The sequence below is a fragment of the Harpegnathos saltator genome, unplaced genomic scaffold, assembly GCF_003227715.2.
Source record: "Harpegnathos saltator strain DR-91 unplaced genomic scaffold, Hsal_v8.6 scaffold650, whole genome shotgun sequence".
In the NCBI taxonomy this organism is placed as follows: Eukaryota; Metazoa; Arthropoda; class Insecta; order Hymenoptera; family Formicidae; genus Harpegnathos; species Harpegnathos saltator.
Window position 1 is genome coordinate 12,879 of NW_020230483.1, and position 25,035 is coordinate 37,913.

The 25,035-nt window shown below is 48.7% G+C and overlaps 3 protein-coding genes across 4 annotated transcripts in view; 2 read left to right on the forward strand and 1 right to left on the reverse strand.

Moving 5' to 3' along the window:
• Pdf (Pigment-dispersing factor) lies at window positions 1-24,421 on the reverse strand. 2 transcript variants are annotated; one of them, XM_025304801.1, is made up of 4 exons: window positions 24,366-24,421; window positions 3,970-4,151; window positions 620-805; window positions 1-307 (listed from the first exon to the last, which is right to left on the reverse strand). In XM_025304801.1, exons 3-4 carry the CDS (start codon window positions 749-751, stop codon window positions 182-184), a joined length of 258 nt encoding a protein of 85 aa, XP_025160586.1. In that variant the 5' UTR covers window positions 752-805; window positions 3,970-4,151; window positions 24,366-24,421; the 3' UTR covers window positions 1-181. The 2 variants fall into 2 exon arrangements, with proteins under 2 accessions (XP_025160586.1, XP_025160585.1); XM_025304800.1 differs by lacking the exons at window positions 3,970-4,151; window positions 24,366-24,421 and adding an exon at window positions 989-1,212.
• LOC105187489 (probable chitinase 10) lies at window positions 5,496-22,327 on the forward strand. Its single transcript, XM_011148304.3, has 22 exons — window positions 5,496-6,526; window positions 8,612-8,956; window positions 9,302-9,561; window positions 9,755-9,808; window positions 10,099-10,730; window positions 10,798-10,983; window positions 11,053-11,197; window positions 11,285-11,647; window positions 11,783-12,273; window positions 12,361-12,589; window positions 12,674-12,862; window positions 12,957-13,308; window positions 13,376-13,620; window positions 14,605-15,008; window positions 15,255-17,576; window positions 17,718-17,903; window positions 18,000-18,288; window positions 18,472-18,854; window positions 19,077-19,514; window positions 19,689-20,168; window positions 20,384-20,509; window positions 20,664-22,327. Exons 2-22 carry the CDS (start codon window positions 8,646-8,648, stop codon window positions 20,823-20,825), a joined length of 8,247 nt encoding a protein of 2,748 aa, XP_011146606.2. The 5' UTR covers window positions 5,496-6,526; window positions 8,612-8,645; the 3' UTR covers window positions 20,826-22,327.
• Window positions 23,235-25,035, forward strand: part of LOC105187410 (solute carrier family 2, facilitated glucose transporter member 3) — a 9,485-nt gene continuing 7,684 nt past the window's right edge. The window contains exon 1 of the mRNA XM_011148188.3: window positions 23,235-23,386. Within this exon, the coding sequence (XP_011146490.1) occupies window positions 23,335-23,386 (52 nt within the window). The 5' untranslated portion in view covers window positions 23,235-23,334. The remainder of the gene's footprint in view (window positions 23,387-25,035) is intronic.

The window sequence follows — 25,035 nt, forward strand, 5'->3', positions numbered from 1 at the left end:
TACGTTTATATATTACTATATTGATTCATCGTCTGTACATGTGGTCGGTGTTCTCGAGTACATTGTAAAACAAGTACTGTCCGCAGCGCATTTTTCTTCTTTTTTTTAATGTTTCTAATTCTACATATACTATATACGGCGGACAAGTTATGCTTGGTACGACGGTTAAGCGGTGTTACTTTTATTTCCCAGCGTTGTGCATATTCTTCGGTAGACCCAACAACGAGTTTATGATCTCGGAATTGCGTTTGGGATGGCAAAACCGCGGTGCTACCAGCAACAGTCTGGCCAATTGCAGTTCGCTATCCTGAAAAAGAATGAGACATCAGGAATGAACTTGCAGCATACGCAGAACAGAAGGCAACACGCAGAAAAAAACCTTTTCCGTTCTATCTCCGTTTTTATTTTAAAAATTAAATGTCAAACGTGTACAGTACAACGCTTAAGTAGTATTTCCAATTCGAGTCAGCGTAATATCAATTCTCCTATCGTTTGCTACACAGAAACGCTCGATATTGTTGCGAAACAGCGATAAGAGCGATAGATCGTTATTAGTTACACCCGAATTCACGCAAATGTTTCTTCCAAACACGAATCTTCCACGAAAGACCGAACTTACCAATCCTCTGCCGAATCGGATACTCATATCCTGAACATTCCTGTCGGCATCCTCAAGCTCTCCGAATACTTGTCCGCAGAAGAGGCCGAGTACAATGACGACAGCCACTCCGCACCTCGCGTAGTTAGCCATCGGTAGATGCTGCTCGTGGAGGATGAAGTAACGCGGGCGGATCGCCGTTGTGATCTGACGGAGAAATTGGTGTCTGTGAATTGTCCATCGTCGTCAACAAGCGAACAATAGCGACACATAAAAAACGTTTTCCGTAAAAGAGCGTTTTATTAAACGCGAGAATAGCAATGACAGGAAGAGATCCTCGGGACCGTCTCGCTCCGATTATTTATCGCGCGACTGTTCGACATTACTTACAACGCAAATGTTGACCTGTAACGTGTCGTCGATATGCAAGCGGATGCGCTCGATGCACCTCACGATCGTAGTATGCATCCGCGATTCAAAGACGCTGTTCTTTTATACCAGTCGTCTTTCGCCAGGATCTGCCACTGACAGATAGCGGGCGTAGAACTGACGTGGTCCTGCGGACGACAGGTGTCCTCTTCTGAGAACTGTCACGCGGAGATTATGCATTTCGTCTTCTTTCCCAAGTTATATAAAAGAAACCCTGTCTCTTGTAAATACCATATCTGCGATTAGAGTAAATCTTTGGAAACGCTAAAAAACGCGTTGCGAGGCACTTTTCGAATGAGTTGTTTCGATAGGCGAACGATACGCTTCGTCGAGAAATCGAGATCGATTAGATTCGGAAGCGAATTCTCGACACCGTCGTACCTGCGTCCTAAGGCGAATCGTAGAGAATTTCTTCAAACTGAAACTTGTAAGTTTTATACTTTTTGACATTGCACTATATTATTATGTCCGAAAAAATCCATAATATTGGTGTTGTACAACGAAAGAAGAAATAACGAGCGCATAAAAGTAACGCACCTCTCGTAAAATGCCTTTTTAGCAAACTTGTGTTCGCTGACACAAGCAACTCGTCAATCGATATTCGTTATACAGAAAAATAGATATCGATCAATTGAGACGAGTCGCACTCTTACAAGAGTTTACATCTGAGATAAAGAGTTGAAGACAAATTAGGATTAATCTTGCGATGCGTCTCAACTATTGGACGAAGATAATATCGTTCTTCGACGTTGTTTATTGTACGAGCTGAAAATAGAAATTACGAGTGTAGAAATTATATTATCATTCTCACACGACAATTTATAGGGAATGGGAGAATTTTTGTTTTTTACGGAAATGTGAGTCTAACGAATGTTGAAGCATTTTCGTCACTGATGTTCGAAAGTGATACCAACGATACGTCGTGTGTATCGTATATTGTTTCCTCTTTTTACGTTGTCTCGCGATAAACTAGACGCAAAGAGAAAGAGGACGGCAGCGTAGAAAAAGGAACGGAACAAGAAGGGAGAAGGAAGAGGGATGGATCAGCGTTGAAATCTCCGGCTGTTTCCTGGGATAGACGCAGGTCATTAACCAGCAAGCAGAAAAACAGCCTGCGACCGGTGTCGTGACCTTGATTCTGTCTCAAGACCCTTCGAAGGCATGGCGGAGTGTCGATCAAGCCGAAAGGATTAACCGAACGCCTTCGCGCCTTTTCTTCGCAGCGGAGCCGTTGGATGTGGTGGGAATCGTCTCGGAATCAATTCGCGATCGATCGCGATTTGTAATTAATTCGCGGCGGAGAATCGCGCGCGAAAGTTTAGAGCGAACCGGTCACGATGAAAATATCGGAAGCGAATTCCCGCCGTGAAATACACGAGAAGAGGAAGAAGAAGAAGAAGAAGAAGAAGAAGAAGAAGAAGAAGAATCGAACGAGACATACCGGGATCAAGAGACCGAATATCTGCTTTTTCTCGAATCTCTGGTGATTGTCGGGACGCGAGAAAACTAACTTGGAACTTCGCAGCCCCTGTTACGAAGACGCTACGCTACGTCGGAGCAAGCAAACTCGAGGATCGAAGAATTCCAAAGATCTCATCATCGTCAACGTTCGACCTTTCGTTTCTCCAATCCTCTCCACGCACGTGTTCGTCTAATTATTATTACGACTCGCGTTATCGCTCATTTCGTAACGCTCGAGTGCTTTTTCGACTCCTCCGCTCCGCTCGGAGATTTACGCGACGTTCCACACCCACGATTTCACATCCTCGCCGAGACCACGTTTGACTCATATTCGTCTCCGCAGGTCGTTCCGCGAATTAATGCGTGTCATCCTGCGAGACGTCTCGGCGAGGTGTGGATGTGTGCATGAAACCGAAGCGTCCCAAGCGTCTAGACCTAACTGCGTGCTCGTAGAGGGAGAATCGTCTCAATCGTCGCGAAAAAGAGAGAAAGGTCGGTCCATTCGAGGACGAGCTGACCTCTGCGTGTTAATAGCATTCTCGTGTAACGATCTGTCGCGAAAAGCTGCTCGAGATAAGCTGCTCCTCCTCCACGCGGGATCACGCCTTCTTCCCCGAGGGTCATTAGCTGCACTAATGGCTAATGGGCCCGATTAGAAGCGCAATATGATATAACGTGCGATTTATAGCGACGAATAACCACGACCTTGTTCGCCTTCTTTCTGCGGTAAATCTCCCTCGGCGTCAGGTCGTCGCGCACCCCGCGCGACCATGAAGAGCCAATCGATGAAGCAAGCGGCCGTTTCGCCTTTACTCGATAAATAGTTATGCAGACGGTCACCTGTAAATTCACGAGCTGCTGAGCTTCTTAGAGCGGAGGACGGGAGGCGAGCGAGCGGAGACCTCGAGCGATTGTTTATCGACGGCTGATCGAGCGCAGATTTATCGCGCAGCCCTTATTAACTATCGTTTATTGCGAGCCTTTGAAATAGACGGAAGGGAAAAGAGGAGAAGGAGGCATCGGCTCATTTGCATCCCGAATGAATTGGCCGATCGTATTTCACGTTTTGCGTCCATTAACGGCGCCGATTATGAATTCCGATTCGCTCCGTCTTCTTCTTGTTTTCTCGCTCTCTCTCTCTCTCTCTCTCTCTCTCTCTCTCTCTCTCTCTCTCTTTCTTCCTCTGCCACTATTATTTCTTCTTTCTTTCAAGTTGCGTTCGATCTATGACGCATAGAATTTATATATTCGCCGCCGTTAGCGCTCTCTCAGCTTCTATCGCGGTGGCGTTGAACCCGGCGTGTTTCACTCATAATCCGACATATTAACCGCTCCCGAGTCGAACTCGAGACGAGAGAACCAGATCTCTGCCAATTCGAAAAGGCGCGTACGCGACATAAGCATGGGCGTGTGCTTGCGCGCGTGTCCGCTAACAATTAATCGGGCAGGGGAAACCGCTATTCTCCAATTTGAATACTCGCCTAACTCGTGGATCTTTGTTCCTTCGGTGAGCGTTATTAGCGTTCCTCTCTCATTCTCTATCCGCCGATCTGTCCACCGGGAGAGCCAGCACTTGTCTCTGTGCGCGTATCCGGAGCTCGCCTCCGCAACGGTACCGCAACGGAGAGACCGGAGTGTCAAATTCGCCTGTTTCGCGTCCCACCTGAAACGAAAAGGCAAAGTAACACGTTTGTCATCTCGATGATTGCCGCGCGAACGTTTCGCTGAGGACGACACGACTGGAAAAGGGTTCGATTAATTAATCCGCGCCTCTCACGATCGTTCCGCCGAAAACACCGCCGTCGTTTCTTTACTTCTCCTTTCACTTGACTATCATTTCTCTTTGCTTTTCCTTTTTCTTTACTCTCTCCTTTTCTACCCGCCGTGCCGCATCTTTCAGCCTGCTTGCTGAGGAAACGCGAACGGAGAACGAGCGACCTTTGGCAAGTTCAAGGCGAATCGTTGCCATTCTGTTCGTAGGGTGCCTTATTTTTGGAAAGTTTCCCCTCAAGAGAGTCAGTTCGCGCATTCCTGTACGATCGTTGATCGTCAGATTCTACGACGAGACTAGTCTATAACCGTCCTCCCGATCGTCGTTGCCCTCCTCCTGCTTCTCCTCCTCATCGTCGCCGACTGTAAAGTCTTCCCGTCAGCCTGAAGAGAAGAAGAGAACTCGACTTGTCTACTTGTCTTCCTTGGTGGTCGCGCATCGCGATGAGCTTTCCTCTCAACCGCCGATTAACTCGCGCTCAAGACCAGAAGAGATCCCGGCGAGTCTCCGCTCTAATTACAGATCGCGATTCGCGGGTCGCCCTAGGCCCTGACAATTGGCCGATCGCGGCCAGACACGTCGGTGAGACCTACTCGACGGCGACGATAACACATTTCCCTCTCGTGTGGTATGCGACCGCTAATGATCCGTTTCGGTGGACTCGATGCCAAGGTTGCGGCTCTCTCTCTCTCTCTCTCTCTCTGTCTCTCGCGTGCATACAACGCATCGTGTGTCGGTGGTTGACACCCACCTGTTTGCCGGACATTCATCGGAACGATGTATCCTCTCGATTCCGAATCATATGGATGTTCGGCATAATGAACCTGCAATTGCTTCTTTTGAAATTGCCGTGTGCACGCAAGCGTGTAATTTGCGTACGTACGTCACTGCTATTTTCTCCCACGAGCAATGGCTCGTGGTGTATAATTTAAATCATTTATCGCCATCGGAATATCAAACACGAGAGTTATCTTGTGATCCTATCAAAATCGAGGAGTTGTACACGCACACACACACACACACACATACGACGATGATACCGCAATTCATAATCGGAATCTCGCGGTGGATAATATCATCAACGAATCGGGATAATCGAAGAGCTTGTTTCCAAGACATCCTGAAAATATGATTTTGAAAATATGAAGATTGCGTGCCAAGAGAGAGAGAGAGAGAGAGAGAGAGAGAGAGAGAGAGAGAGAGAGAGAGAGAGAGAGAGAGAGAGAGAGAGAGAAGAGTATTCTATAAAAAGATCGTAAAAAGTTCGTCGACGCGTAATCATCGATTCCCGTTTGAGACAACTTCGGGAACAAGTTCTCCGGATTTTCTCCTCCTTTTTTCCTTATCCATCCATCTATCAGTTGTGCCGCGTGTCACTTCTCGCCTTGCTTATTCCGGTGGCAGTTTTCGAGACGGCCCGGGACCGAAGCGTTATTTCGACCTGCCGAAAACACTTCGTGTTCGTCGATAAAACCGCCACGATGAACGACGACTTAATCAATGGCGCTTTAATTAGGCACGCGATCGATCAGCAACCTTCCGCTCGGCTGCGACCGAGGAAGAAAACGAGACTCCCTCGTGCACGTCTCCCTCCGCATATAAATCGCGCGTAAAATCGCAATTTATCGCTCGATCTCGTCAACGAGAGTCCGGCACCCCGTCCGGCAGATCGGCAGGTGGATCTGAGCGGGACGCTTAATTAGTCGGCGGTGATTTCGAGACGTCGGCGTCGCGTCGGGTGCGCAGGGCGTGTGCCGCGCGCGATGTCGTTGGCACCGAGGATCACGGCGGCTAGCTCTCTCGTCGACCAGCTCTCTGCTCGTGCTACTCCCGTGGTCAAGGTCGCCGGAACGGGGCCCGGGTAGGGTGCGGGTCGCGCGGGGCCTTCGATGGAGTAGGTATATATGGGCGTCCTCGCGCGCCCGGAATACCAGATTCGCACAAGTTGGTCCTCCCCGCCGCTCGCAGGTACCGGTGGGGACCAGCCGGTGTGGTGTCTTTTTAAAATTCAACGCGGCAATTTGACGCGCGCCTCGAAGATACCACTCGGGCGATTCACTGCACTCTGTCCTCGCCTGAAGGGTCCGTGCTCTCTCGATCAGTGCAGCCCGATCGCGCGTCGCTGTCGGGTGTTCCGTTCGTACGGAGGACCAAGTGCCCACACGAACAGCAGTCCCACTTGGCTCCGGTCAGTAAGAAGCAGATACGCACGCACTGCTGCTACGTCGGGCAGGAGGAAGTACCTGTCAGGAAGGTTCGCTTGTAATGTACGTTTGCAAAAATTGAGAAAATCGCGGAAGGTCCAGCGCGTCAAAATATCCCCGATTACGCGATGCGCCTTTCGATGCGATGCATCGAATTTTATATAGCCTGCTATGACCAATTGCTGATGATTCTTCCGTATCGTTTAATCGTAGAATTCATTAAATCGAGCGTGCGACGAGAGAGAGAGAACTGGCTAATTGTCAGCTACCTTTCGCCAATAATTCGGCGAGTCTGAAGAAATCTGTAGTGCTATGTAATCACGAGCATATAGAATGCGCAGCCGTGCAAATAAAACCGCAAATTTCCTCTTGAAGCGCGATCAAGATTTCAACGAGACAGCTCTGTGACGTTTCGCTAAGTACATGTGAAGCAGAACTTTTACACGTTGACCGCCACGTGCTGATTTCCACTGCCATTATTTCAAAGCTCGACGTCTCAACTTCGAGTCGTCAAGAAAGAGCGGTAAATAGATGCGACTCACGATGCATTCGTCCGTTAGCTCGTTTTTCATTGGCTTTCTATCTGCTGTAGATTTTATTTGTTGCACGCAGTTGCTTAAGTTTTACACTAATTAGCGGCGGCAACATTACAGCATTAGTCACTGGTGATCACCAGTGTAGCAATCGTATTAACAAACCTTATATGTAATTTTTTCTATATGACATATTAAATTTACCGAGGTTTTTAAACTCTAGAGTTTATACATCCGAAGTCCGAATACGTATATTAGTCAAAAAGTGCCGGCAAAAAGTCTCGTGAATATATTTCGTTGACTGCAAAATGCGCTATTTGGTTCTTTTTGGTTCGCTGCATAATTCGCGATCTGGATGGACAATGTTCCGGATGTTCCCTAGAGGATGCGCGCACACGTTCCTCTGGCATCGAAAGAGATTAAATGAGTTCGCACATGAGGAGGGTTCATGTCGCGCGGCTTTTTGCAAGGTGTAAAAAGCAACCTCGACACAATGAGCAGCGAACCGCTCGCTTCGTACGGTCTCATCTTCGTACGACTTTTGCATGTCTAATGGGTGCGAGCGCGTACGCCGGCGAAAAGATACGAGGTAGACAGTGCGAGTGCCACCGAGTGCCTTTGTCCTCGGGATGATTCAGGCGAACGCGTTGTAAATTTTGAATCCATCAATGTCACTTCTCGGCCTCTTTAAAAGCGCGTTACGGCATTCTCACAAAGGAACATCAAGTGTGGAAAAATGCCGCGAATGCCGAGAACGGAAATCTTCGAGAACGGTTGTTCCTCGCAAATGATACGCTGTCCCTCTTCAGAAAATAGAAAATACACGCGGAAGAAACGCATCGAAATCATTCATTCCGGTAATTGGCGGAAATACAACACAGATGGGAAAATCGCTTTTTGAATTTGCAGGCGATTTAGGGGGTGTCGCTTCTTTGAATTAGGATGAAACATCCGGTAGTCGGCACTCCGCCAATTATTGACAGTCTTGTGCAGATTTGAGCCAATATTAAGATGTGTATGATGACTAAAAAATTAAATAAATATCAAATAATAATTAATAAATTATTGATAAGTCTCCATGCGCTTTAACAATTGATTAAATCCACGCAAGGATGCTGAAAACTGAATTGCAAAACCGCTGGACTTTTCACCCTGTATCGCATGCACGATGCGTATCGATGGGATATCGATAAACTTAACGTCGCGGTCGAAATTGTAAAGACCATGCCGCGCGCGGTTAAGAAAAGTAATAATGCGGCACGAGCAAATAATACTTGGCCACGAGTGCGCACGTCAAGGTTACCTTTTTCCGTATCACGATTCCTCGCGCTCAGTCCTCTCGGAACGAGACGAGGACAAGACGACTGGGGGATATCTGCAAAGGCGATATCAGTAAAAGTACATTGAAGCGAAGGAACCGACCAGCATCTCCGGTCGTACGTGAAATACATTCTTGCCGCTATTGCGCATATCCCACGTCCTACGTCCTGACGCACGAGCGGTCTCACCCTGCGTCCTCGCGCTCAAGAAACCGGCTGCCTCGAGTCGAGCTCGAGCCAAGCCGCGGTTAAATAAACCGCGGAAAGGAAAAACGTCACTTGCTTTGTTATTTCAGCCAACCAGCCAGCCAGCCAGCCAGCCAGCTAGCCATGGCCACGGCCACGGCGTGGACAATTATCTTGATTCTGGCGGTGGGCTTATCGCCATCCGGCGTTCTCCCGTATCGAGTGCCGAGCCGCGAGATTCCGCCTAGCCCGTGGAATCCGAATCACCAGCAACGGCAACATCTTGACGACACTCCCCGGTTCCACCGAGGCGCCGTCGAGAGCCCGCCGATCGGGCGACGTCCTCCGGCTGATTTAGATTACGACGAGTTTGGCTCGCGCAGATATCCCCTGCGCGATGCGGTCGAGGCACTGCCAATCGGCGAGCCTAATCAGCCCCGGAACGAGAATCAAAGGTGAACACACCGCGCGCACGACATCTGAATTTGAACGGAGTGTCGGGCTAATATCTGCGCGCGATTTGACAACCGTGATTTGACTCACCGTCACGAATTTGCATATCAATTTCGTGGGATATTGAAAGTCGCCGCGATGATAATCGCGGAACCGGTATAATCTCACGGCGCTCCAACTTCTCGATGCTCGCAGAAATTAATTCGCCACCGGGCGAGATGTCGTTAAATTCAATAATTGAATTCAGTCATTAGATGGATATCGAACGTAAAGTCGCTCTGCTGCTCCGCGTTTCCTCATTCAAGGAGACGACGACGATTCTAACGTGTAATCGCCAATGCACACAGCTGGAACAGGAGATTGCCTCTGAGAGACGCAGTGGAGCATCGCGAGGCGCCTTTCCTCGGCGGTGTCGATTACGACTCCATTTGGATCGAGCCGTTGGCACCGCCGACCCTGCGGAGGACACATCATCAGGTCTCCGAGCCCAAAGTTGTTTGCCACTTGGATTCCAGAGCCGTGCACCGGACTGACCCATTCTCCTTGTTCCCGCAGAACGTGCCTGACTTCAAGTGCACTCATCTGGTGTACGCCGCAGCCACGATCGGTAAACGACACACACACACACACACATACACAGATCTATCTGTTGTCTGCCATTTTGTCGGTATTATACTTCGCACGACGATAACTGTTTTCTCTGTTATTTATTTTATTTTTTCAATTTTTTGTTCTTCTATTATTTTTTACCTATCTATTTAATAATTGATCAATTTGGTATACATGACGATTGCTTGCAGATCCGCAGAGACTAGTCGTCGTGCCCAGAGACCCAGAGTACGATCGAGTGAGAGGTATATCAGTTCACACCGAGATTTGTTTTCTCTCAGACGCTGGCAGACACGCTGAACTACACTGTTAGACACATTAAGGCCGGTTCATTCATAGCCAGGTCTTATATTTAAGACCGTCTTAAGTTCACTTTCAGATACCTCGTAGCCAATGAAATAATTTGCACAACATCTGAAGATCAACTTAAGACGATCTTAAATATAAGATCCGACTATGAATACCGGCCCTAGGTGTCTGATAAGACGCTAAGTAAACAGACGAAGCATTCACACTTGTCACTTTCGCAACACAGGTGGCTACAATGCCGCCACGGCGCTTCGTTCGAAGGACCCAGGGCTGCGCGTGCTGATATCCATCGCGGATGGATTTCAGTCGAGTTCCAATCGAGGACTACTCTTCGCCGAGGTCGTACGACGAAACTGCAGCCTGCACTGCAACGACTTGGTCCTATCTATATTCGATTTCGTCGAGGAGTATCGCTTCGACGGTGTCGAGATCGACTGGCCGAACTCTGTCGAATATTGGGAGAGCTACAAACTTCTGTTGAAGAAGATCGCCAAACCACTGGCTAGGAAGGGGTACACCTTGGCGGTAACAGTGAGACCGACAGACCCCGTGGATCCGGAGATCGCATCTATCGTCGATCTAATATTTTTGAGAAGTTGGCAAGACTTCACCGATCAGGACGGGAAGAAGTTCGCTCTTCACCCAGCTCCGCTGAACTTTGTCGCGCGTAACACGAACAAATGGATCGAACAGATCGGCACGAGACGAGCGTCCAAGATCGTTCTCGGTCTGCCGATCTTTGGTCAAGGGTACACCTTGAAGTACAGCAACTTCACCGACGCCGGAGCGCCGGCGGTAGGACCCGGCAAAGAAGGATCGTATACCAAACACAGAGACGGCAGATTGGCATACTACGAGGTAAACTGCTGCAAAAGTGACTCACACGTGAGACCTGTGAGCTGATACGAAGGATTCCTCTGTGTAGGTGTGCGAGAAATTGGAGGATACCTTATGGGTATCCGGCAGAGACGAGGAGGGACCGTATTTGAAGCGTGGTGATCAGTGGATCGGTTACGAGGATCCCATCTCGGTGAAGATCAAAACAGCGTACGTCCGCGCGACAGGACTCGGCGGGATTTCCTTGTGGTCGCTGGATTTGGAAGATTTTCAGGTGATTACAAGCAACCTTCGGCACATGTTGTGTTTCTTTCTCGTGTCGTTTACAAATTAATCTCTGCAGGGTATCTGTGGAAATCCTTGGCCAATGTTGAACGCGGCCACGCAAGCTTTGGGACGCTACGAGAACAGTCCTGCGAGGAAGTGTTCGAAGGACGGTCTCTTCAGAGACCCGCAGAACTGTTCTGGATACTATTCTTGCGTGAAAGGTAACGTCTTCGGTGTCTCGCGCAGAATCCTGCGCGCAAGATTCTCGTGACCTCTCAGGAGACCTATCGTACTCTCTTTTCCTTCAGGTTTGCAGCACCACGGCAACTGCGGCCACGACAGGTTCTTCGACCCGAGCGAAGGACGTTGCGTAGCGGCAACTGCGGACGTCTGCAAGCCTATCTTCGCCGATCGAAATATCGTGACGCACGAAGTTTCACCGGCATCCTTCATGGAAGTCAAGAAGCAAGAAACGGAGTTGCTACAACAGGATGGCCCACGGGTGGTGTGTTACTTAACGTCTTGGGCACTCTACCGCAAGGACGACGGTAAATTCGTGCCGGAACAGTTGGACTCACGACTATGCACCGACATCGTCTACGCCTTCGCCGGATTGAACCCTGACACCCTGCTGATTCAACCATTCGACCCTTGGGCTGATATCGAGCACAGTGAGTGAAATTGTTCAATCAAATACAATTAATAACCGTAACCAATATTATATTATAATACGATCAAGTCTCATTAAGTCACATATAAAGTATAAAGACAGGAAATCAACAAGATCAACTTCCCGATCGTTTTAGATCTGTACCAGCGAGTGACCTCGATCAAGGGCTCAAGGGTCCTGTTGGCTTTGGGCGGATGGACCGATAGTTCCGGCGACAAGTACTCGCGAGTGGTCAGCAACGACGCAGCTCGACGCAAGTTCATCGCCGGAGCGGTGAATTACCTAAAGAAGCACAACTTCGACGGTCTGTCACTCGAATGGAGTTACCCCAAGTGTTGGCAGAGTGACTGCAAGAAAGGTCCAGATTCCGACAAGCCAAACTTCACCAAGCTGGTGCGCGAATTGCGACAAGAGTTCGACAAGCAAAAGCCGCCACTCCTCTTGGCCGTCGCGCTATCGGGTTACAAGGAGGTCATCGACAAAGCGTACGAGGTGCGCGAGATCTCTCACGCTGTCGATTTCATGTCGGTCATGAGCTACGACTACCATGGAGCCTGGGAATCGAAGTCGGGCCACATAGCGCCGTTGTTCGGCACTTTCAGCGACAGCAATCCCTACTACAACGTCGTGAGTCCAAACTCTGATCGTATGAAAGCGTGTTCGCTAAACGCAACGTTATGACGCTAAACGCTACGACCATTGTAAACGTTCCAGAACTTCACGATGAACTACCTCGTCGGGCTCGGCGCCGAGAAGACGAAGCTTCTGGTCGGTATTCCGACGTATGGTCAGTCCTACCGACTCGCGACAGAGAACCAAGCTGATTTAGGTGACCCTACGACTGGCCCTGGTAAGCCCGGGCAGTTCACCAAGCAACCCGGGATGTTGGCTTATTACGAAATCTGCGACAGGATCAAGCGACACGGCTGGAAGACAGGAGTGGGTAAGAAATCCTCATGTGCGATTTATCCGGGGCGGAGAGGAAGCGAAAAAAAAAATTCATATCAGGGTCTGTAATTAATTTCAGGACCGAGCGCTCACTTCGCCAACCAATGGGTCGGCTACGAAGACCGAGAGAGCGTCTACGCGAAGGGCAAGTACATCACAGGAAACAGCTTCGGCGGCGCCACGATGTGGACGATCGATCTGGACGACTTCCAGAACCGCTGCTGCTTAGAGTCGTATCCGCTGCTGAAGACCATAAATCGCGCGCTGGGTTCGTATCATTCATCTTGTCACTAGTCATGTCACCAACTAGTCATGTCCAACACCAACAATTCTGACGTTAATTACCACGTATTAAATGACAGGCCGCCTGTCATCACCGCCACTCACTTCAGAGGACTGTCAGCGTCCACCGCAACCGGTGACACCTCAACCGCCGACGTTGACCACTCACAGTGACGCCGCGGATGGTAGTCCGCGACCCACCAGACCGATGACGACGTCCAGCACCAAGGCGACCACGTGGCCCACGTGGACGGACAGACCGAGCACTACGACTCAGAAAAGCACCAGGACCACGTGGCCCTCGTGGACCTGGACCAGCGCGAAACCCAGCAAGATCCCGCAGGAGACAACTGTGCCTAGCACGACTGTATCGTCACCTCAGCCACCGAGCACATCTGCCAGCACCACCACGTCACCGTGGAGCACAACCAGGTGAGATTCTCTCCCGAGGGAGAAATCTGCATTTGCTCGTTCATTCAGAGAGAATCGTCTTTGATAGAACGACTACGACCACGCGTCCTACGATGTTCACAACGCAGAGGCCAGCCGAGTTGACGTCGATCGTACCACCAGGAATGACCTGCACTAGTGGCGAATACTACAGAGACCCTGAGAACTGCGGGAACTACTATCGATGTGTCCGAGGAGAGCTAAAGCGCGAACAATGCGCCCCCGGATTGCACTGGGATGCGGAACGTCGTCTGTGCGATTGGCCGTCGGCTGCGAAATGTCAAGAGAAGATCGGTGAGAGAGGCACCTATCTACCTCTATCTGCCTGGAACTATTCTTATCAGCCGGATACATACCGATGAATAATTTCGTTGCTTCTCTCGATCGATTCGAACAATCGCCTTTGTCTCTCCGTTCTCCCTCACTTTTCTCTCCCTTTCGGTCGAGCAAGAGAAGCGAGAGAAGCCTTTGACAATTAAACGGCTCGAAGCAAGCGATGAATAACAAACGGCCCGCTGATTGGCCGTTTCGATGCGGGTTCACTGTGATCGCCGAGGAAATTGCAGCTGGCGTTTCGTTAATTATCGCGCGGTCATCGTGACGTCGAAAATTATCAGCGCGTGGACAGCGAATACAAATTCCCTCGGTGATTCTCGAAAAGCACCACGCCTCCCTCCCTCTTCTTCTCCCCTGTCCCTTCTCCGCTTGTCACGGGTCTTTTTTCAGCAATTCAATAACTCGCGAGCACGTGGATAAATCGCCAAGATGACGAGAGACGAGAGATCGCAAACCTGTTTGCGAGTCACACACTTGCAAATACCTCGCGGTTGTACATATCTTCTCCTGTCGTCTCTGTCGCCTACGGCCAAGCATCGCTCTTCGCATCCTCCCCCTTTTGCCGTTTGCTTCGCACACGGCGAGGACACACCAGCCAGTATCGGCGAGGGTACGGCGACGGTGTCGACTTTGCTGTCGTCTGTGCGCCTCGTTCTTTCTCGTCGCGTGGTCGGCCTTGCGGGAGCCATGGCTCTTCTGCTTCAGCGCTCGTGCATAATATTGACTCTGCTTTCTTTCGATTGCGCCTCTCAAGGAGTCTACAAGATTTCTCACCGAGGTGCCGGCTCTTTTCCTCGTTAAATTTGCAATTAACATCAACATATCTGCTGGATCCATTTGCCTCGCGCAATTTATTATCGCGCTTATCCATAATCACATTTATCGCATGTACCGCGCAGTTTACGATTGCGCATCATTAATTTCTGCGTCTTCCTCGTCCAGACTCGACCTCGACGACTAGCAGTGTTTTGTGGAGCTCGACGAAGAGGCCAACGACTCTTACGACTTCCAAGACTACGACGACGATGAGGACAACCACGACGACGACGACGACGACGACGACGACGTCTGTGACTGAGCGACCCACGAGATTCACCACGACGAAACCGATCGTTATCATTACGGACAGGCCGAACAAAACGTGTCAGCACGGCCAGTACTATCCGTCGCCGGACTCATGCACGCACTTTCTGGTCTGCGTGAACGGTGATCTCGTGTCACAGCAGTGCGGCCCGGGTCTAAATTGGAACAACGAGAAGAACATGTGCGACTGGGCCTTCAAGATGCCATGCGTGGAGAAACCCCGTAAGAACGCCTTGCTCTTGGAGAAGGACGGCGCGTCGGAAGTGAGTAACCGATACAACAATGTTACATGAGCGAGTGATTGCGCTTGCATGTTCATAAATATGCTGAGAAATTAACATGTCATTGTGAGCGCAACGTTGCGACGTCGCGTCAGTATCCCGGCGCGCCGCTTATTTGCTTGTATAATTGTCCGATTCGCAATTCATCGCATTCCATTCGTCATCGGCGCACGCCTCCGCGTGATACTTCGATCATTGATATTGAGTAATGGATGTTACATTATACAGAGCTGCGTATCCGGTAGCTACAGCAGCGTGCCGGGTGACTGCAAGAGCTACCGAGCGTGTCTGTGGGGCCGGCAGGAGGTGTTCAGCTGTCCGCCGGGTTTGCACTTCAACAAGGAGACTCGCATCTGTGACTGGCCGCTCATCGCCAAGTGCGCAGAGGGGAACGACAACGCGGAGGAGACGACGCAACGACCGTCGTCGTCGACGACGACCACGAAGGCGCCCGTTCGACCGCAGGTCTCGCAAAAGCCCACACAAGTGACGACCACCACAGAGAAAGCTCCGACTATGAGCACAAGCTCGATCACGACGACTCAACCGACGTCGACCTTACCCTCTGCGATCATAGACCCCGATAAAGTGTCCCCGTTGTCCGGTTACTACAAGGTAGTCTGCTACTTCACGAACTGGGCCTGGTACCGTCGCGGAACCGGCCGCTACTTGCCCGAGCACATCGATCACACCCTGTGCACACATATCGTGTACGGCTTCGCGGTGTTGGACTACTCCGAACTGGTCATCAAAGCGCACGACTCATGGGCGGACTTCGACAACCGCTTTTATGAACGAGTGGTGGCATATAAGAAACGCGGCCTCAAGGTACTCTTGGCCCTGGGCGGATGGAACGACTCAGCTGGCGACAAGTACAGTCGACTGGCGAACAGCCCGGCCTCCCGGAAGAAGTTCATCGACCATGCTATCCGGTTCCTCGAGAAATACAACTTCGACGGTTTGGACCTGGATTGGGAGTATCCAGTCTGCTGGCAAGTGAACTGCAACAAAGGCCCGGATTCGGACCGAGATGGTTTCGCGGCCCTGCTGCGAGAACTGAGTGCTGAGCTGAAGCCGAGGCAGTTATTACTGACAGCCGCGGTGTCGCCGAACAAGATGGTCATCGACAAGGGCTACGACGTGCCCGCGTTGGCTAAATACTTGGACTGGATCGCAGTCATGACGTACGACTATCACGGCCAGTGGGACAAGAAGACCGGACACGTCGCGCCCTTGTATTACCACCCGAACGACGAGTTCTACTTCTTCAACGCCAACTACACGATCAATTACTGGATCTCGAAAGGTGCACCGCCGAGGAGCATCGTCATGGGGATACCTTTATACGGTCAGTCCTTCACGATCAACGATCCCAGAGCCAACAGCGGTCTGAATTCGCCAGCGAGCGCTGGGAACGCTGGTGAGTTTACCAAAGCCGCTGGCTTCTTGTCGTACTACGAGATTTGCGATCGCGTGCGCAATCGCGGATGGACGGTTGTGCAGGATCCGGAGGGAAGGATGGGTCCATACGCTTACAAGGGCAGTCAATGGGTCAGCTTCGACGACCCTAGCATGATTCGGAAGAAGGCGCAATTTGTGCGCGACCTCGGACTAGGTGGTGGCATGATCTGGGCCTTGGACCTGGACGATTTCCGCGGACGATGCGGCGATGGGCCCCATCCGCTCATGCATGTGCTTCAAGAGGTGCTGGCGAGTCCACCTAACGAACAAGACAAGCCCATGAAGCCACCGTCGGTCGGACAAGACTTGGATTGGAAGCCGCCGACAACGACGACGACGATGCCGTTTACCACTTTATCCGCGCAAACGATAAAGCCGGTGACCACGCCGGCGGATCGCGTGCATGACGATGCTAAGGACAAGTTCAAGGTCATCTGCTATTTCACGAATTGGGCTTGGTATCGACAAGAAGGCGGTAGATTTGTACCGGAAGACATAGATCCCGACCTGTGCACCCACATTCTCTACGGATTCGCTGTGCTGGACGGCTCGAGTCTCACGATGAAGTCCCACGACCCATGGGCCGATATAGACAACAAGTTCTACGAAAAGGTGGCGGCCTTCAAGTCGAAGGGTCTGAAGGTGCTCATGGCGCTTGGCGGTTGGAACGATTCGGAGGGTGACAAGTACAGCCGACTGGTGAACTCGCCGTCGGCCAGGCGGAAGTTCGTGGCGCAGGTGTTGCACTTCATCGAGAAGTACGGCTTCGAGGGCCTCGATCTTGATTGGGAGTACCCGGTATGTTGGCAGGTCGATTGCAAGAAGGGCCCCGAATCGGACAAAGAGGGCTTCAGTCGGCTGGTGAAGGAACTGAGCGACGAGTTCAAGCCGAAGGGATTGCTCCTCTCCGCGGCGGTCTCGCCGAGCAAGAGGGTCATCGACGCGGGATACGACGTGCCGGCCCTCTCCGAGTACTTGGACTGGATATCTGTGATGACATATGATTTCCACGGCCAGTGGGACAAGAAGACCGGCCATGTCGCTCCGTTGTACGGTCTCCCGAACGATTGGGAACCCACGTTCAATGCCGTAAGTTCTTGTTGTTCAATTTCTTATGGTTAATCATCAACGATAATGCGATTAACGATAATTGGACGATATTGATCAACAATAACGACGTAACCTCGGAATCTCACCTTTCACGTTCAATCTCACATTTGTCGAAAACAGAACTTCTCGATCCGTTACTGGATCGAAAAGGGAGCGAACCCGAAGAAGTTGGTGATGGGCGCGCCGTTGTACGGACAGTCGTTCTCGTTAGCGGAGAGGAACGAGCACGGATTGAACGCACCGACATACGGCGGTGGTGAGGCTGGGGAGGCGACCAGAGCGAGAGGATTTCTGTCGTATTACGAGGTAGGTCCTCGTCAAGTACTCGAATAAGAAACAAAGAGAATTCTCAAGCGATCCTCATCTCAGAAACAAATCCGAATCTTCTCTGTCCTTTGACAGATATGCGAGAGAACACTGAGGAGAGGATGGACAGTGGTTCAAGACAAAGAGAGGAGAATCGGTCCCTACGCGTACAAGGGTGACCAGTGGGTGAGTTTCGACGACTCTCAGCAGATCAAACTGAAGGCGGAGTTTATCAAGAAACTCGGCCTCGGCGGAGGCATGGTCTGGGCCTTGGATCTGGACGACTTCAAAAACAGATGCGGTTGCGAGCCTAGTCCGCTGTTGAGAACGATGAATCGAGTCTTGAGGAACTACCCGAAGGGTCCGCTGTGCCCTGTCACTGGCGGTGAGTGATGACGGCGACTTTCACGAAAGTATTCCAAACCGACGCATCATTGATCGAGTTGTTGCAAACTTCGGGTATCACGACTAAATGCGAATATTAATTAATCTTTTTCCTACGTTATGCGCTTACAATGTTTCTCATATGACATCTAGACATTTAGACACGATCCTTTACACTTTGCAGACACAGGCTTGATCATGATCGACGTTGGTGAAAGCGGCATCGAGTCCACGACTGTCACGGAACGTCCGATATACGAATCCACCACATCGCCGAAACCAACGTATTTGCCACCGTCGTCAGCAACTACAACGATGACGACAACGACGACGGAACAGGATATTGATGATACCATTGAAATCGAAGCTGGTCCAGCACCTCCGGTCGCCACTCCGATTGGAGATTGCGGTGGGCGTTTGTTCATACCGCATAAGAGCGATTGCAGCAAATACTACCTCTGTAATTTTGGCAAGCTCACGGAACACTCCTGCCCGCCTAAACTCCATTGGAACGAGGATCGATGCGATTGGCCGGAGAACACCAAGTGCAGAAGCGTTCAACGTCAAGTATGTGTGTGTGTGTGTGTGTGTGTGTATGTGTGTGCACGCGCAGTTCACACATAGTTCATGAATAAAGTCTTTGATGAAATCTCTAATTGACTGAACAACATGAATACCTAAAAGACGTCCAGATGACATGTAGAGAGCAGGATGTGTTTTTCAAGCCATATATTGTCTGAATAATCGTTGTAACTAAGACTAAAAAAATTTGCTCTCTCCATTTTGCAGATCGACGAAGCGATCGCGATGAGAATCAGCGAAGACAACAAGATCAACAAGAAGAAGGTGGTTTGCTATTATACGAATTGGGCTTGGAAGCGAGCGAGCCTCGGCAAATTCCTACCGAAAGACCTCAACAGCGAACTTTGCACACATATCGTGTACGCTTTCGCTACGTTGAACACACGGAGACTGTCGGTGGACATCGAGGATTCAGTTGAGGTGTACAACGACTTCCTGGACCAAATGGCAGAGTTCAGGAAGAAAAGCAACGTCAAGGTACTGCTTGGATTAGGCGGTTGGAACGACTCGAAGGACGACAAGTACAGCCGACTGACCGGCGACAAATCAGCCAGGAGGAAATTCGCTCATCGCGCCGCGTTATTCGTCGAGAAGCACGGATTCGATGGTCTGGATCTTGATTGGGAATACCCGGTGTGCTGGCAGGTAAAATCTAGACGTGTCTTTTTCTCTCTCAGGAATATTAAAACGCGACATTCCTTCGATATAAGATCTCTCCTCTCCCAATTATTTGGCGACATTCGCACCGCCAGTGGAACTTCAGTCTTAGACGAAGAGAAGGCGACTCGATACTCGTTGATCACACAGAACCTTTCGCAGGCCGACTGCAGCCGCGGTTCGCGCAGCGACAAGGAAGGCTTCGCGATGCTGGTGAAAGATCTTAGCACGGCCTTCAAGTCCCGAGGACTGCTGTTGTCCGCCGCAGTCTCGGCCAACAAAGTCATCATCGACCTCGCCTATGACGTGCCGTCCTTCACCGAGCACCTCGACTGGATCGGAGTGATGGCGTACGACTATCACACCTCCTGGGAGAACAAGACTGGCCACATCGCGCCGCTCTCTACCTACTCCGGTGACGGTACTCCACAGCTGAACGTGAACTACTCCATGAGGTATTGGCTCAACAAAGGCGCTCTGCCCGAGAAGCTCGTCATGGGTGTACCCACTTATGGGCAGAGCTTCACTTTGTCCGAGACTCAGCAAGGCTCTCGGACTGTGCCAGGCTTCCATGCGAAGGTCTCTGGACCTGGGGAACCTGGCAAATTCACGAAGTCGGCTGGTTTCTTGGCTTACTATGAGGTAAGGACACACTTGAGATCTGTTCTTGTTAGCTGGATTAATACTGGAACTTGGTGGTTCCTTTTCTTTTCAACATTGGATTGTGTACTTGTTTCACTCTATTGCCAAAAAATAACCTAGTTTAGCTAAAAAACAAACCCACAGAGTGGAACGGCACAAAGTTCGATCAATAAGATGTTACGCTAGCTGTAACTCTTCGATATTCTAACACACAGATATGCGATTATGTGAGGAACGATGGATGGTCAGTGGTGAAGGATCCGATGGGTCATGTGGGACCGTACGCGTCGAAACACAATCAGTGGGTCAGCTATGACGACGTGTCCGACGTGGTGAGGAAGGTACGTGAAACAACTTCTTTTTTCAGTGGACGCCTAACATGACATCTTTCCCTTGCTGAGCATTAACTAACAAACAACTGTACGTCGCGTGAAGATTATGATTTGAAATTTTTCTTAATAATTTGCTTCATCAAGACACTTAATCTGCTTTCAGGCCGAGCTCATAAAGGAACTGAACCTCGCCGGTGGTATGGCATGGTCCGTAGACCTGGACGACTTCAACAATCTCTGCGGCTGCGGCACATTCCCATTGTTAACAGCGCTGAATCGCGGACTCCGAGGAGAAGACGATCATGGGTCCACAGACTGCACTTGAACTGCATCCCGAAATAGAACGTGTAAGAGGATGATGCGAGTGATCGTCGAACTCGAAGAGTGCGCATTACCGTCCCAACGAACGCCGTCCTACGATCCTGTTGCTTGTTGCAATGTCGCTGTCTCGCTGATTCTCTCGTTTAATCTCCGTATATCCTGCGTTCGTCATGGTCGAATCTCAATAATACTGCCGAGCATCGTGTTCTTTTGATTAATGCTTTACTCTCCAGGCTTCTCGGAGTGGAATTCCATTCGAAAAGTAGAGTGAGACCACTGAGAATTCGCTCGTATAGTGTAAATTCTCCGCTCTGAATCGAGTAGTAATATTTACATTGCCGCTTTGAGGAAAAACACTGCCAATTTTCATTCATTTTGAGTGAGACTCTCCGAGACATTCCGAGAAATTTGGGGAGCATCAAGCGAGCTTAGTTTATTCCTGCGGTTCGAAGAGCACTGCGATCAGGTAACTGTTCCATGTGTGTCGCAGCTGTCCGAGCATCTCCTTGAATTCGCCGAGTGAAGGCTCGGAATAACGTTAAGTCGCGCTCGGTTTGCTCAATGTGACGAAAAATATTGTCGATCGCCACGCAAATGATCCTGATGTCGTAACAACTGATATTGACGCGAAAACTTTCAGACGACGATCACGTAAGGTTCGGGTGTGATGTTTTGACACCGCGTGTAAAAATTGTTCGACTGTATAAATAAGATATGTTACGTTAATATGTTATAACCCGCTCAATGATTGCATATTGCGACACTTTTCCGGATGACGTAAAGGAGGAGAGATTTGTGAGAAGGAGGAGAACGGGGAAAGAGGGATGCAGAAACAGGGGAAAAGGAAGACGATGTCTCTCCTCTTTCGAATTTTGCTCCTTCTGCAACGTCACCCGCGAAGATTAAAACGCTCCTTCGTTCTAGCGTGCGTATTTGTAATTAAGATTGCGCGTCACGGTCTTGTCATGACCTGTCAAGTGTATGACTGATCGGTCGACACTTCCGGAATTGTAATAACGATAAGACGATTAAAGGGAAACAGTAAATCATACGTGGCTCGATTTATAGACACAATACCGACGGTATGAATATGATAAGTATGATACTCGCACACGCTTTGGTAATTCAAATTTAGGTTGAGGATTGATACCATCTGTGAAAATAGGCATGGAAAACAGTCAACGTGTTAAAGAGCCTGCGTAGTTCCTTATCGCGAGATATATTCGCGATCATTTCTATTTTTACTAGAACGCGTTTCCGTGTACAATCGAGTCTCTCTTCGCGCGAATGTTTTCCATAAAAATATGCTCGGCTGTTTACATCGATCACTAATCACTAATTATCCTGAGCACACGATGAAAACCGCTATTAAAGTCAAAGTTACGAAATTAAGTCGTTTTTCACGTGAAAATGCTCGATCTGAATACGATTTAAAAGTATCGGCCGCAATTTTCTCCATGCCATCATCCGATCTCGAGTTTTGTTCAATCGATTTTACTTGGCTAATTTAATTTTAATTTGTTCCGATTAGATCGCGATGAATTAATCGAAGTAAAGAATTAATTAATATTTTCCATGTTCTCCTACGAGGGCGATAAAAAAGTTATCGCGTGATATGAGTATGCTAAAACAGAACTTAAATAACCAAATATGTAGCTTATATAAAGACGCGTTTAATGTAGCCATTTTTCAAGATAACGCGCGTTATTTTTTTGCCAACATCGTAGTTTTAGCAATCAGTTTGCACGCAACTCACAAGATCTCACTAATTCACTTCGACCTTGAGCCTATCATTATCTCGATATCCTCGAACTCGTCCTTACTCGAGGCGAATCGCACAGAATGCGCGCAACTCTTTATCGTTAATTTATTAAATGTGCTCTCGAATATCTCTTTCACTTCCAAGTTTTCGTCTCAAATTATAGTCGCCCAAAGGAAAAATCGAAATATCGGAATCAGATCTAGGCAGCAATAATTTCCAAAAAGACTCTTCCAGACATCTTAATTTTCTTTTTTCTTTTTTTTCAGATATACTTCAAACGTCTTTAACTTTATACTGTCTGAAAAAAAAATCGGAGGAAGCATGCCAATTAAAAATATACCCGTGACTATTCTCGTGACAGCTCATTTAGGAAATGTAATCGAGAACAATCAAGAAACGTGACTGTCACGCTCACTCCGGACTCTGACTCGCGAGTATTTGAACATCTGCCAGATTAATTCCTTCGTTTAGAGTTTAACGGCTTAATTTAGGCTGAATCTCAGCTTCCATAAGGAGACCCACGCGTCGCCGTTGAATTGCAACCTAAATTAAGCGTGCCGATTATTGGCTAACACGTTGCTATCATTGACCAATACCAGTCCACTCTGACATCGGCGGGACTTCCGTCGAAACGGAAAAAGTCGGTCTGCAGCGTCAGTCGAGCCACGCCGTCTGTCTGTGTTGGTTGCCTATTTGTGTTGTCTTCAAGGTCTGCTTCGCGTACGACTGTGTTGTGTACGAGCAGCTGTTCATGCAACGTACCAATACTAACGACGATCACGGCGACATGGGAGAGAATGAAGGTAGTTGAGAACAGACGATTTCGGATATTTAAGTCTTAACACTGCAGATCCACGATATTCATGGTCGCTCAACGGAATTTGCCGAACTTTCTAACCAGAGTCGAAAAGGAGCATTATTGTATGAATTTTGTATTAAGATCAAATCTGAGTCAACTTCTCTCTTACACCAACTTACATATCCCGTGTCCACGTCAGAAAGTGAAGATCAACAACAAACGCGAGTGTAGATGACGCAGTGCTCTTGCAAAATAGCACAGCCGTTAGTCCGACTTGAAACAATCGAGTCTAGTTGCATCGGCGATTCGAGTTATTCGAAAACAATCTGTCTTGTTCTTCTGTCGTATTCGCATGCGTGCTCTTTTCAACATTACATATATCACTCGTGAACGAAAAAACTTCAAGAGCATCAAGAACCTGCGTCGAACTCAAGAACGTATCGACTGCTATCATAATGTGGTCATTGCAAACCCATTGCGAAAAACACGTCGTCGACTTTCGAACGAGCCCATGAGCACGCAATTGAGCCTCTTGTATCGGCACGAACATGTATTCGCGCTATTTTTAATCGACAATTTTCAACACGAAAGTCGAATTCACATGGCCACGCGGCAGCACCGGCCGTAACGGTACTGCAAATTGATGAGCATGTAAAACAGGTGAGACGAGAATGCGATCCAAAGGGCAAACTACTTGACCACTCGGGCTTCGGCTTACCTTGCGTTTTCCTGTGCGTGTTCTCTTATTTGAATAAAATCGAAGCAACTTCGGCAAGCTGCTTTGGGAGAATGGGACTCGTAATCAAGGTGGAACTATGATACCGAACGAACAAACCTAATGAAATGAGTACTCTACACGCGCGTTTTACGCCCATTTAACAATAATTGCGAATGGCAAATGTATAACGTTGCAAAGTCACTCGTTGTAATACGAGTCTTCGGAAACACGCAACGTGCGTTTAGAAATATAATGTTCTACATACATATAGTGTCCGAAGAATAATGGTTCTGATGTTCCAGCTACATTCCTTTCTTCATGTTTCGTCGCCTAAAATAAAACAAATGCATATTAGAAATGTAATGAAAAATAGAAAAAGAGACAAATTTCAAGAGGTCATATATTATTATTAAGAAAATTTAGATCGTGAGTTTGAAAAATAACGTGTCTTTTCACTCGTTTATATAATAGAGCCATATAATGGATTAAAAGAGAGATATGATATATATTAGATTAAGAAGTTATTTTCTCTCTTTCTTTCTCTCTCTCTCTCTCTCTCTCTCTCTCTCTGTGTGTGTATGTCACAAATAATTTTCAGTGAATCTTTTCAGCAGAAATTTTAAGTTAGACTCGGATATAGTCTATTATTCAATTAAAATTATACATTGATCCTAAAACTTAATCCAGACAGAACAGAAAATCATGATGACATCACAATGATGAGCAAAAATTAATTTTTTCATCATAATTCGTCATTCGTCATAATTCATTTTTTCGTCATTTTAATGTCATCATATTTTTATATTCTATTATACTTGGGAAGCTTACGTATTAGCTTTTCTAAATATTGTATTGTATCAATACATTGATACAATTGTACAAATCTTGTAATTTTTCGTGCAGCGTCATGAGTGCGAAAAAACGCGGCTAACCAA